Raw genomic sequence first — 14,597 nt, 5'->3', positions numbered from 1 at the left:
TGGATTGTGTTAGTTGGGTACCTAGGCTAACTTTGCTGGACTTAAGAACAAACTGGACATATAAAAGCACTCTTGGAATGGAACTCGTTCATATGTAGGAGACTTAGTACAGTACTAAAAAGAAAAAACATACAATGTAGAATACTCTACCTGGCAAATTTAAATTTCAGAGTTGATAAAGACTTCCCAGAGAAGCAAAATCTAAAGGAGCTCAATTATGTACCATTAAACAAGTCTTACATGAAATGTTAAAGGAGATGCTTTAAATTGCAAAGAAAAGGCTGTAACTAGAAACAAGAAAATTATTACTATTATTTTTTAATTTTTATTTTACTTTATTTTACTTTACAATACTGTATTGGTTTTGCCATACATTGAAATGAATCCGCCATGGGTGTACATGAGTTCCCAATCCTGAATCCCCCTACCACGTCCATCCCCATATCATCTCTCTGGGTCATCCTTGTGCACCAGCCCCAAGCATCCTGTATCCTGTATTGAACGTAGACTGGCGATTGGTTTCTTACATGATAGTATACATGTTTCAATGCCATTCTCCCAAATCATCCCACCCTTTCCCTCTCCCTCAGAGTCCAAAAGTCCATTCTATACATCTGTGTCTCTTTTGCTGTCTTGCATACAGGGTTATCATTGCCATCTTTCTAAATTCCATATATATATGTTAGTATACTGTATTGGTGTTTTTCTTTCTGGCTTACTTCACTCTGTATAATTGGCTCCTGTTTCATCTCCCTCATTAGAACGGATTCAAATGTATTCTTTTTCCTGACTGAGTAATACTCCATTGTGTATATGTACCACAGATTTCTTATCCATTCGTCTGCTGATGGACATCTAGGTTGTTTCCATGTCCTGGCTATTATAAACAGTGCTGCGATGAACATTGGGGTACATGTGTCTCTTTCAATTCTGGTTTCCTTGGTGTGTATGCCCAGCAGTGGGATTGCTGGGTCATAAGGCAGTTCTATTTGCAATTTTTTAAGGAATCTCCACACTGTTCTCCATAGTGGCTGTACTAGTTTGCATTCCCACCAACAGTGTAAGTGGGTTCCCTTTTCTCCACATCCTCTCAAGCATTTATTGCTTGTAGACTTTTGGATCGCAGCCATTCTGACTGGTGTGAAATGGTACCTCATTGTGGTCTTGATTTGCATTTCTCTGATAATGAGTGATGTTAAGCATCTTTTCACGTGTTTGTTAGCCATCCGTATGTCTTCTTTGGAGAAATGTCTATTTAGTTCTTTGGCCCATTTTTTGATTGGGTCATTTATTTTTCTGGAATTGACCTGCATAAATTGCTTGTCTATTTTTGAGATTAGTTGTTTGTCCGTTGGTTCATTTGCTATTATTTTCTCCCATTCAGAAGGCTGTCTTTTCACCTTGCTTATAGTTTCCTTTATTGTGCAGAAGCTTTTAATTTTAATTAGGTCCCATTAGTTTATTTTTGCTTTTATTTCCAGTATTCTGGGAGGTGGGTCACAGAGAATCCTGCTGTGATTTATGTCGGAGAGTGTTTTGCCTATGTTCTCCTCTAGGAGTTTTATAGTTTCTGGTCTTACGTTTAGATCTTTAATCTATTTTGAGTTTATTTTTGTGTGTGGTGTTAGAAAGTGATCTAGCTTCATTCTTTTACAAGAGGTTGACCAGTTTTCCCAGCACCATTGAAACAAAAGAATTAAGAAAGAAAGAATCTCACCAGTAAAGGCAAACACACAATAAAGCTAGTGGATCAATCACCTATAAAGTTAGTTCAGTTCAGTTCAGTTGCTCAATCATGTTTGACTCTTTGTGACCCCATGAATTGCAGCACGCCACGCCTCCCTGTCCATCACCAACTCCCAGAGTTCACTCAAACTCACATCCATCGAGTCAGTGATGCCATCCAGCCATCTCATCCTCTGTCATACCCTTCTCCTCCTGCCCCCAATCCCTCCCAGCATCACAGTCTTTTCCAATGAGTCAACTCTTCACATGAGGTGGCCAAAGTACTGTGTTTTCAGTTTTAGCATCATTCCTTCCAAAGAACACCCAGGACTGATCTCCTCTAGAATGGACTGGTTGGATCTCCTTGCAGTCCAAGGAACTCTCAAGAGTCTTCTCCAACACCACAGTTCAAAAGCATCAATTCTTCAGTGCTCAGCTTTTTTCTCAGTCCAACTCTCACATCCATATATGACTACTGGAAAAACCAAAGCCTTGACTAGACGGACCTTTGTTGGCAAAGTCATGTCTCTGCTTTTCAATATGCTATCTAGGTTGGTCATAACTTTTCTTCCAAGGAGTAAGCGTCTTTTAATTTCATGGCTGCAATCACCATCTGCAGTGATTTTGGAGCCTAAATAAATAAATGAATAAAGTCTGACACTCTTTCCCCGTCTATTTGCCATGAAGTGATGGGACATGATGCCATGATCTTCGTTTTCTGAATGTTGAGCTTTAAGCCAACTTTTTCACTCTCATCTTTCACTTTCATCAAGAGGATTTTTAGTTCCTCTTCACTTTCTGCCATAAGGGTGGTGTCATCTGCATATCTGAGGTTATTGCTATTTCTCCCGGCAATCTTGATTCCAGCTTGTGCTTCTTCTAGATAAAGTTAGTATGAAGGTTAAAAGCCAAAAGTAGTAAAAATCATCTGAATCTAAAATCATTAAAGTGATACATAAAATTTTGAAATGTAAAATATGACTCCAAAAGCATAAAACATGGTGAGGGAAGTAAGTCCTTTGAGAGTTTTTAGAATGAGCCTGAACTTAAACAACCAGACTGAAGGATACAGTGATAACTGTTATGTACATGGCTGTGACCCCAATGTTGAATCCTTGTATCTATAGTCTGAGAAACCAAGCTATGAAAGCTGCCCCAGGGAAACTCTTCAACAAGAATATTTCCTCATGACCAATGTGAGGACATATTGGAGGCTGCAGTCATTTTGAAATCCATTTGCCAATGTTCTCCCCCTTCCCAGAAGCCATATTTGATTTCTCAGGGCAAGGTCATTCAGGTCTGCTAGGTTCCATTAGATTCTGTCATGTCCAAAAGCAGGCACGGTGTCAGCAACACATGGCTTCACCTCTTCACACATCTGGTATATCTGTGCTAAGAGACAATATCTTTTCTCTGCATCTCTGTAACCGAGCAAAACCCTGTGGGGTCTCCCCACAGGCAGATCCCATGTGTCCCCTAACTGCGTCTTGTTTGTAGAAGAAGCTTGACATTATGTGTCCCTCTCTTCTGTTGCTTTAAGCTCGGAGTCATAAGCTTCCCAGGTGACGCAGTGATCAAAAAAATCTGCCTGCAAATGCAAGAGATGCAAGAGACAAGGGTTCAATCCCTGGGTTGGGAAGATCCCCTGAAGAAGGAAATGGCGACCCAGTCCAGTATCCTTGCCTGGGAAATCCCATGGACAGAGGAGCCTGGTGGGTTACAGTCCATGGAGTCACAAAAGAGTCAGACATGGCTCAGCATCTAAACAACAACAACAAGGACTTACTAGGGCCATCTTACTGATTGTTTTTTGGTTGTTTTGTAGTTCTCTTGTTCCTTTCTTTCACTCTCATTGCTTTTCTTTGTCAATTGACGCTTTTCTGTAGTAATATGCTTTTATTCCTTCCTCTCTATCTTTTGTGAATCTACTGTAGATTATTACCATGTTATTTCCATGAGGCTTACATAAAACATCATATGATGTAAATGTCTATCTTACACTGATAACAATTTAAATCACAAACAAAAATCTTTCTCTTCTACTCTCTGTCTTTATATAGTTGATATTATAATTTATTTCTTTTTAAATTGTGTATTTTACCTATAGTTATTTTAATACTTTTGTCCTTTCAGTTCAGTTCAGTCGCTCAGTCATATCCGACTCTTTGCGACCCCATGAATCGCAGCACGCCAGGCCTCCCTGTCCATCACCAACTCCTGGAGTTCACTCAGACTCACGTCCATTGAGTCAGTGATGCCATCCAGCCATCTCAACCTCTGTCATCCTCTTCTCCTCCTGCCCCCAATCCCTCCCAGCATCAAAGTCTTTTCCAGTGAGTCAACTCTTCGCATGAGGTGGCCAAAGTACTGGAGATTCAGCTTTAGCATCATTCCTTCCAAAGAAATCCCAAGGCTGATCTTCAGAATGGACTGGTTGGATTTCCTTGCAGTCCAAGGGACTCTCAAGAGTCTTCTCCGAAACCACAGCTCCAAAGCATCAATTCTTCAGCGCTCAGCCTTCTTCATAATACAACTTTCATATCCATACATGACCACAGGAAAAACCATAGCCTTGACTAGACGGACCTCAGTCGGCAAAGTAATGTCTCTGCTTTTGAATATGCTATCTACGTTGGTCATAACTTTTCTTCCAAGGAGTAAGCGTCTTTTAATTTCATGGCTGCAATCACCATCTGCAGTGATTTTGGGGGCCCCAAAATAAAGTCTGACACTGTTTCAAACTAGTGTTAAATGATTACCACACCACTCCATTATAGAATCTGAATCTGTCTCGCTGTTTATCTTTATCAGAGTGTTGGATATTTTCACATGTTTTCATGTTACTAATTCATGACCTTTCATTTCAGGTTGAAGAACTCCTTTCAGCATTTCTTGTAAAGCAAGTCTGAAGATGATGGAATGTCTCGGCTTCTGTTGGTTAGAAAAAGTCTTTCTCTCACATTTGTTTCTTAAGAACAACTTTTCTGAGTAAATTATTCTTGGTTGGCAGTTTTTTTTCATTCAGGCCTTGAATATATCATCCTACTTCTGCTGATCTGCAAGATTTCTGCTGAGAAATCTCTGATAGCCTTAGGAGCTCTCTTTTACAAGATTTTTTTCCCTCTTACTTTTCTTACAGATTTATTTTTCTGATGTTAATTTTGCCTAAAATGTCGGTTAAAATCTCTGTTTTGGGCCTTTTTCATTTCTGTCTGCTGTCGCCAGAGCAGTCTCATTTTCTTCTAAATTTTTGTCTGATTTATGCTCTATCTTTTAAAAATATCTTAAGTTCATGAAAAAATAATTTCTATAAAAAATTATTCTCTTCACTTTCTTAAACTGTTTGCAAGGATAGTTTTTTCTTCCAAGCACTTAAGGTGTTACTTCCTTTTTCTTATATATTTCCTTTCTCTTATATATTTCTTATATCATTTCTACTTTTATTTCATTTTTTAATTTAAATTTACTTATTTTAATTGGAGGCTAATTAGTTTACAATATTGTATTGATTTTGCCATACATCAACATGAATCCACCACGGGTGTACATGTGTTCCCAATCCTGAACCCCCCTTCCACCTCCCTCCTTGTAACCATCCCTCTGGGTCATCCCAGTGCATCAGCCCCAAGCATGCTGTATCCTGCATCAAACCTAGACTGGTGACTCATTTCTTATGTGATATTATACATGTTTCATTGCCATTCTCCCAAATCATCCCACCCTCTCCCTCTCCCACAGAGTCCAAAAGACTGTTCTATACATCTGTGTCTCTTTTGCTGTCTCGCATACAGGGTTATCATTACCATCTTTCTAAATTCCATATATATGCATTAGTATACTGTATTTGTGTTTTTCTTTCTGACTTACTTCACTCTGTATAATAGCCTCCAGTTTCATCCACCTCATTAGAACGGATTCAAATGTATTCTTTTCAATGGCTGAGTAATACTCCTTTGTGTATATGTACCACAGATTTCTTATCCATTCATCTGCTGATGAACATCTAGGTTGCTTCCATGTCCTGGCTACTATAAACAGTGCTGTGATGAACATTGGGGTACATGTGTCTCTTTCAATTCTGGTTTCCTCAGTGTGTATGCCCAGCAGTGAGATTGCTGGGTCATAAGGCAGTTCTAGTTCCAGTTTATTAAGGAATCTCCACACTGTTCTCCATAGTGGCTGTGCTAGTTTGCATTCCCACCAACAGTGTAAGTGGGTTCCCTTTTCTCCACACACGCTCCAGCATTTATTACTTGTAGACCTTTGGATTGCAGCCATTCTGACTGGCATGAAATGGTACCTCATTGTGGTCTTGATTTGCATTTCTCTGATAATGAGTGATGTTGAGCATCTTTCCATGTGTTTGTTAGCCATCTGTAAGACTTCTTTGGAGAACTGTCTATTTAGTTCTTTGGCCCATTTTTTTGATTGGGTCGTTTATTTTTCTGGAATTGAGCTGCAGGAGTTGCTTGTCTATTTTTGAGATTAGTTGTTTGTCCGTTGGTTCATTTGCTATTATTTTCTCCCATTCAGAAGGCTGTCTTTTCACCTTGCTTATAGTTTCCTTTATTGTGCAGAAGCTTTTAATTTTAATTAGGTCCCATTAGTTTATTTTTGCTTTTATTTCCAGTATTCTGGGAGGTGGGTCATAGAGGATCCTGCTGTGATGTATGTCAGAGAGTGTTTTCCCTATCTTCTCCTCTGGGAGTTTTATAGTTTCTGGTCTTACGTTTAGATCTTTAATCCATTTTAAGTTTATTTTTGTGTATGGTGTTAGAAAGTGTTCTAGTTTCATTCTTTTACAAGTGGGGTTGGCCAGTTTTCCCAGCATCAGTTGTGAAAGAGATTGTCTTTAATCCCTTGTATATTCTTGCCTCTTTTGTCGAAGATAAGGTGCCCATAGGTGTGTGGATTTATCTCTGGGCTTTCTATTTTGTTCCATTGATTTATATTTCTGTCTTTGTGCCAGTACCATACTGTCTTGATGACTGTGGCTTTGTAGTAGAGCCTGAAGTCAGGCAATTTGATTCCTCCAGTTCCATTCTTCTTTCTCAAGATTGCTTTGGCTATTTGAGGTTTTTTGTATTTCCATACAAATCTTGAAATTATTTGTTCTAGCTCTGTGAAAAATACCGCTGGTAGCTTGATAGGGGTTGCATTGAATCTGTAGATTGCTTTGGGTAGTATACTCATTTTCACTATATTGATTCTTCCGATCCACCAACATGGTCTATTTCTCCATCTATTAGTGTCTTCTTTGATTTCTTTCACTAGTGTTTTATAGTTCTCTATATATAGGTCTTTAGTTTCTTTAGGTAGATATATTCCTAAGTATTTTATTCTTTTCATTGCAATGGTGAATGGAATTGTTTCCTTAATTTCTCTTTCTATTTTCTCATTATTAGTGTATAGGAATGCAAGAGATTTCTGTGTGTTGATTTTATATCCTGCAACTTTACTATATTCATTGATTAGCTCTAGTAATTTTCTGGTGGAGTCTTTAGGGTTTTGTATGTAGAGGATCATGTCATCTGCAAACAGTGAGAATTTTACTTCTTCTTTTCCAATTTGGATTCCTTTTATTTCTTCTTTTGCTCTGATTGCTGTGGCCAGAACTTCCAGAACTATGTTGAATACTAGTGGTGAAAGTGGGCACCCTTGTCTTGTTCCTGACTTTAGGGAAATGCTTTCAATATTTCACCATTGAGGATAATGTTTGCTGTGGGTTTGTCATATATAGCTTTTATTATGTTGAGGTATGTTCCTTCTATTCCTTCTTTCCAGAGAGTTTTTATCATAAATGGATGTTGAATTTTGTCAAAGGCTTTCTCTGCATCTATTGAGATGATCATGGCTTTTATTTTCAATTTGTTAATGTGGTGAATTACATTGATTGATTTGCAGATATTGAAGAATCCTTGCATCCCTGGGATAAAGCCCATTTGGTCATGGTGTATGATCTAGAGGATGGATAGAATTTGTATCATTTATTCTTTAAACATTTTAATTCTCCAACAAAAGCACCTCAGCCTGGATGTTCTTCAGTAGAATGTTTTAACTACAAACATTATTTCTTTTTTTTTTTAATTTACACAATTCTTTAATAGCACTGAAGTTCAGGCCATATCATTCTTCTGAGTAAGCTTTTGTAGTTTGTTTCTTTCAGGGAATGGACCTATTTTGTGTAACTTATTGGAATAATGTGCACAGTATTATCCTATTTTTTCTTGGTCAGTCTTGTTAAAAATCCATTTATCAATCTTTCCAGTGACAGCCTTTTAGTTTGTTGAATACAGTTTTGCAATTCTTTATTTTATTGATTTCTTTCACTATCTTTTTTTTTCTCTTCCTTGTTCTTTAGGATTACTCTTATTGCTTTGTCTCCAACTTATTATTCTGGATCCTTAGGTCATTTGTTTTCAACTGTAGTTCTTTCTTGATAAGAGAAGGATGTCTCAGACACCACACAATTATCAGCCATTCTCATTTCTGCCACTCCATGGGAAAACTTCTATGATCACTAGGAAGAAAGTATCTTAGTTTGTATTTCAGAAGTCTTAAAAGAATTAGAGAGTAACCAAGTGAGTGCTCACCTGTTTTCATCAGCTCTTCATGCTAGCAGGGATTTTTTTGGAATTAATTAATTTATTTTAATTGGAGGTTAATTACTTTACAATATTGTAGTGGTTTTTGCCATACATTGACATGAATCAGCCATGGGTGTACATGTGTTCCCCATCCTGAATCCCCCTCCCACCTCCCTCCCATCCCATCCCTCAGGGTAATCCCAGTGCACCAGCCCTGAGCACCCTGTCTCATGCATCAAATCTGGGCTGGTGATCTGTTTCACATATGATAAGATACATGTTTCAGTGCTATTCTCTTGAATCATCCCATCCTTGCATTCTCCCTCAGAGTTAGCAGGAGTTTTAACTGCCATCATGGCACCCCATTGTAGCAGAGGTAGCTGATTCTCCCCTGATACAGGTTTTTGCTTCTTCCATACTAATATAATGTTAGCAGGGCATACGGGCACCAAGTATAATGAATACATTTCCGAGGCTCAACTGCAGCCAGTTGAGGCCAAGTGATCAAGTTCTGGCCAATAAGATATAAAGGGAAGAGGTGCATGCGTTCTCCAGATGACTTTTCCTTTTTCCCATTGGTTGAAATAAAGGCTTATTGGCAGAAGTTTAACAGTCATCTTGGACCATAATATGGAATCATTCTTTAAAAAAAAATATTTATTTATTTGGCTGCACTGGATCTCAGTTTCAGCATGTGGAACCTTTTATATGTGGCATGTGGGACCTAGTTCCCTGACCAGGGATCCAACCTAGGCTCCCTGCATTGGAAGTACAGAGTCTTAGCCACTGGACCACCATGGAAATCCCTGGAACTATTTTTTAAGGTTAGCAGAGAACCAAGAGAGAGGCAGCCTGGCTCTTTGATGATTATGTAGTCAACATATCATGAGACTGTTTATTTGTACACGAGAGAAAAATAAATGCTCAATTTTCTTTCTTTATTTATTTTTATTTTACTTTACAATACTGTATTGGTTTTGCCATACATTGAAATGAATCCACTATGGGGGTACATGAGTTCCCAATCCTGAATCCCCCTACCACCTCTCTCTCCATATCATCTCTCTGGGTCATCCCAGTGCACCGGCCCCAAGCATCCTGTATCCTGTATCAAACATAGACTGGCGATTTGTTTCTTCCATGATAGTATACATGTTTCAATGCCATTCTCCCAAATCATCCCACCCTCTCCTTCTCCCACAGAGTCCAAAAGTCTGTTCTATACATCTCTGTCTCTTTTGCTGTCTTGCATACAGGGTTATCATTACCATCTTTCTAAATTCTATATATATGTGTTAGTATACTGTATTCGTGTTTTTCTTTCTGGCTTATTTCACTCTGTATAGTAGGCTCCAGTTTCATCCACCTCATTAGAACGGATTCAAATGTATTCTTTTTAATGGCTGAGTAATACTCCATTGTGTATATGTACCACAGCTTTCTTATCTATTCATCTGCTGATGGACATCTAGGTTGCTTCTATATCCTAGCTATTATAAACAATGCTGCGATTAACATTGAGGTACACATGTCTCTTTCGATTCTGGTTTCCTTGGTGTGTATGCCCAGCAGTGGGATTGCTGGGTCATAAGGCAGTTCAATTTCCAGTTTTTTAATGAATTGCCACACTGTTCTCCATAGTGGCTATACTAGTTTGCAAAGCTACAATTATTTAGAGCTTCTCTCTTATAATAGCCAAACCACTATCGTTTTCCCTACAAAATCCTGGTTAAGTAGGTAGGAAAATATCAATAATTTCATTCCACAGATGAGAAGACTAGACTTATACAAAGTAAAAGGAGGTACTTATGTTAGGATCCAGGTCTCCTGGGAACCACTCAGGACTCACTTTCCTTTTGAAACTGTGATGAATTTGTTCCATGGTCTTGACTTTAGACAATGTCTCTGCATTCACTCTTGGTCTTCATCTGGACTTGTGAATTTTATGCTGTAGAAATAAAAATCATAAATTCCAACTGTCTTTCATTCCGTCTTGGCTGAGACTAGAGGGCACACATTTCAACAGAAAGAACTTTGAGAGGACACAAGATTCCTTTATCTTCTTATTATAAACTGTTCATAAGCCTGTTTACTGAAAATAACATAGATCATTCCTGCACTGCTGAGAGCTTTGTTTTAATGGCTGCAAGGATTTTTGATTCATAATTCTTCATGTAATATTTATGTAATTTCCTCTTCTTATAGGAAAAAATATACTTGCTCACTGAAAGTTATAAACTCTTTGCCACCCAATATTTACTTGCTAATATTTTGATTATGAACTACTTTCCATGACTCCATTGATCAACCTTTTTTTAAAAAAGAGTATAGCTGCTTTACAATGCTGTGTTAGTTTCTGCTGTACAGCAAAGTGAATTGTCAACTTTTGATAAATTAGTATAAGAGGTTATGCAAACTTTTAGAATTATGAACATTGCAAGACATTCACTCCTGTGAAAAATCATTTTGTAAGCAAAATAAGTGAAAAAAGCAACTCTTAACAGATTAAAGATGCAAAGTCTTGATTTTCTTCAGTAATATGAAACTCATGGCAGAGAGGCAAGGGAAATTGTGTGTGAAGTTGCTCAGTCGTGTCCGACTCTTTGCGACCCCATGGACTGTAGCCTACCAGGCTCCTCTGTTCATGGGATTTTCCAGGCAATGGTACTGGAGTGGATTGCATTTCCTTCTCCAGGGGATCTTCCCGACCCAGGGATTGAACCCAGGTCTCCCTCATTGTAGACAGATGCTTTACCGTCTAAGCCAACAGGGAAATCCTGAGGCAAGCGAAGTGAGTGGGAATAAGATATGTATGTGGGATTCAGAAATGAGACACTTGAGGTAGAAATTTCTGTGATGTTCCTCACTGAGGGGACAAAGGACACCTTCAGTTTCTCTGTCAAGTCACTGACCACAGGAGAAGGACACTTTGCCCCTGAGAAGTCTCCCCAGGGCCCCTTGCATGTCCTTGTTCCGCAGGCTGTAAACGAATGGGCTTAGCAGAGGAGTCACCACTGTGTACATGACGGCAGCTGCCGTATCCTCTGCTATTGAATTGGAGGAAGAAGATGAGGGAAACAGATAAGCCCTGATCACAGTCCCAAAGGACAAGGCAACAAGAGCAAGGTGGGATCCACAGGTAGAGAAGGCCTTGTACCTTCCTTGGGCAGAGGGGACCCTGAGGATGGCTGAAACAATGCAGATATAGGAGACCAGAATGAGCCCGAAGGGGATTAAAATGACTGCTCCCCCCAAGAAGAGGAGCACAAGCTCATTGACCTGAGTGTCAGAGCAAGACACCTTAATCAGAGGTCCCAGATCACAGAAGAAGTCGGGAATGATCTTCTTAGAGCAGAAGGAAAGTCGGAATATGAGGAACGTGTGCGTCATGGCAACAAGACTCGTAAGGGTCCAGCAGGCAGTAACCAGGATGAAGCAACACCGGCGGCTCATGACCATGGCGTAGTGGAGAGGGTGGCAGATGGCCACATAGCGGTCATAGGCCATTGTAGCCAGGAGGAATATGTCCATGTCCCCAAATGTCAAGAAAAAGTAGAGCTGAGTCAGGCATTCTACATAAGAAATGGACCTGTTCCGGGTCTGGATGTTCACCAGGGCCTTGGGGACAGTGGTGGAGGTGAAAAGGATGTCTGCACAAGACAAGTTGGCGAGGAAGAAGTACATGGGTGTGTGAAGACGCGTGTCAGTGCCAATGGCCAGGATGATGAGTAGGTTCCCAGCCACCGTGACCAAGTACATCCACAAGAATAGCAGGAAGAGCCTGTGCTGCTGCTCTGGCTGCTCAGAGAGTCCCCAGAGGAGGAACTCAAAGACGCTGCTCTGGTTCCCTCCTGCCATGAGCCCAGACGTCAGAGAAAGGAACTTTGGATGAGACCCACTAACCTTCTCTAAGCATATTTCACTCTACACGATCCCTAAGGGTGCCAGTCTCTTAGTTCTAGAGAAGAAAAACAAGAATGAACTTAATTTACTTGTATTGATCATATACTATGTACACTAAACATTTTTACTGAAATCTAGTAGATAGAATATTCTAGGAAGTGTAGGAAACAGTTTAAGGAGATTAAACTAGATTTCTTGGTTTATTTCTCTATATTCTTTTCTGTCCCAAATTTCTTTAGTTGTGGTTTCTTCTTCAGCTGTATTCACAGGAAAGTCTAGACCACTTCATTCATTCATTCATTCCATAGATATGAAGTACTGACTCTGGACCTGGTAGAGTGCTAGATAAATAAGACAATGATCATCCTTAAATTAGGAAAAATTTAAATTTAATGGGATAGACATAACTGCCTATTTTAAAATTCTGTAAAATTTTGATTCAAGGTTTTCCCCCCACCCTCCCATTCAGCTGCCTTCAAATCACTCTCAGACAGCAGACTTCACCTGGCCTGGTCTATCATGTCCAAAAGTCAACATTCTGAAGACACAAACTATTATCTATTCTAGTGTGTGCATGTTCAGTCGCCCAGTTGTGGCCAACTCTTTGTGATGCTATGGATTGTATCCTGCAAGGCTCTTCTGCCCATAGAATTTTCCATGCAAGAATACTAGCTGCTGCTGCTGCTAAGTCGCTTCAGTCATGTCCGACTCTGTGGGACTCCATAGACAGCAGCCCACCAGTGTCCCCCGTCCCTGGGATTCTCCAGGCAAGAACACTTGAGTGGGTTGCCATTTCCTCTAGAGTTGGGTTGCTATTTCTTCCTCCAGGAGATCTTCCCGACCCAGAGATCAAACCCACATCTCTTGCATTGGCAGGTGAGTTCTTTACTACTCGAGTCACCAGGGAAGCCCTATTATCTATTCCACCAGAAACTAATTTAATAATCAAACAGCTATTTAGTAAATATATGTAAGATAACTCAAGTTATTATAACAACAAAGAAGAAGTCATAATCTCTAGTTTCTAAAATCTCAAAACCTGGTTGGATGCACACACACACACACACACACACACACACACACACACACACCTCTCTACTACAAAGCAGACTGAGGCAGAAAAGGAAGGCTTTCTGGGCTATAAATGTATTTGTGGATCTTGTCAACTGGCTAGGGAGCTGGAGATTTGAGTATAAGTTGGAGGAGGGATTGCAGGCTGAGGTAAAAGCTGGAAAGGGAACTGAGAGACAAATTTGGAAATATCTGGAATGGAAAGTAAAGGATCTAGAACTTAATTCTGTATGTTCAGAAGGTTCAGCCAGTAAAGAATCTGCTTGCAATGCAGGAGACTGGGTTCAATCCCTGGGTCAGGAAGATTTCCTGGAGGAGGGCATGACAACCCACTCCAGCATTCTTGCCTGGAGAATCCCATGGACAGAGAAGCCTGGTGGGCTACAGTCCATGGGGTCACAAAGAGTCAGACAAGACTGAGTGACTAAGCATGCACACAAAGCTACTTGAGGAGGAAGTGATGTCAGTACCTGAGTAGGTCCAGTACAGGAAAACCCTGTTCCTGTCCCATGTGTGAAACCAACTGAAGGTCACACAAGGAGTCGGTCAGTCAGATGGAGGGAAAACATCACCTTTGTTGCTGAAAAAGACGAGGTTGCAGATTTTATCTTAGCTGTGTTCACTAAGTGACCTTTTTAATATACTTCCAAAATTAAATCTATTTCCCCTTTCACAGGCTCAGCTGGACAATCATGGGGCTCTTCCATATGTTCAGTTCAGTGCAGTTCAGTTGCTCAGTCGGGTCCAACTCTTTGTGACCCCATGGACTGCAGCACACCAGGCCTCCCTGTCCATCACCAATTCCCGGAGTTTACTCAAACTCATGTCCATTGAGTCGGTGATATCATCCAACCATCTCATCCTCTGTCATCCCCTTCTCCTCCCACCTTCAATCCTTCCCAGCATCAGGGTCTTTTCAAATGAGTCAGTTCTTTGAATCAGGTGGCCAAAATACTGGAGTTTCAGTTTCAGCATCAGTCCTTCCAATGACTATTCAGGACTGATTGCCTTCAGGATATTTCCTTCCATATGTAAATATACATCAATTTTTAAAGCACTTCTCCACCATTACGAATGTGAGAAGACAATCACAGAATTGGAGAAAATTCTTGCCAATCATATGTCTGATCAGAGATTTTTGTGTGGGGGCTTAATAAACATTTATTGGATTAATGAATAAACAGCAGGTGCTTAATATATCATCTAGGAATTAAAGAATAAGTGAATAAATAGTTTATAATATTTCATTTTCCAAAGATATACTATGCCAATTTTCCATTTATTTTGCCATACTGCATAGATATCTTTTTA

At 39.8% G+C, this 14,597-nt stretch overlaps 1 protein-coding gene across 1 annotated transcript; it reads right to left on the bottom strand.

The window, feature by feature from the left end:
• Positions 1-11,216: 11,216 nt before the first annotated feature.
• Positions 11,217-12,176, bottom strand: LOC120860558 (olfactory receptor 1P1-like). Its single transcript, XM_040236369.1, has one exon. It carries the CDS (start codon positions 12,168-12,170, stop codon positions 11,217-11,219), a length of 954 nt encoding a protein of 317 aa, XP_040092303.1. The 5' UTR covers positions 12,171-12,176.
• Between the last annotated feature and the right edge of the window lie 2,421 nt (positions 12,177-14,597).

Source organism: Oryx dammah, unplaced genomic scaffold, assembly GCF_014754425.2.
Source record: "Oryx dammah isolate SB20612 unplaced genomic scaffold, SCBI_Odam_1.1 HiC_scaffold_11088, whole genome shotgun sequence".
NCBI classification, from domain to species: Eukaryota; Metazoa; Chordata; class Mammalia; order Artiodactyla; family Bovidae; genus Oryx; species Oryx dammah.
The sequence above is the reverse complement of the archived record's forward strand: the minus strand, read 5'-3'. Positions and strand labels throughout refer to the sequence as shown.

Coding starts and splice junctions, on each gene's coding strand:
- LOC120860558 (XM_040236369.1), bottom strand. CDS start 12,170: ATGGCAGGAGGGAACCAGAGCAGCGTCTTTGAGTTCCTCCTCTGGGGA.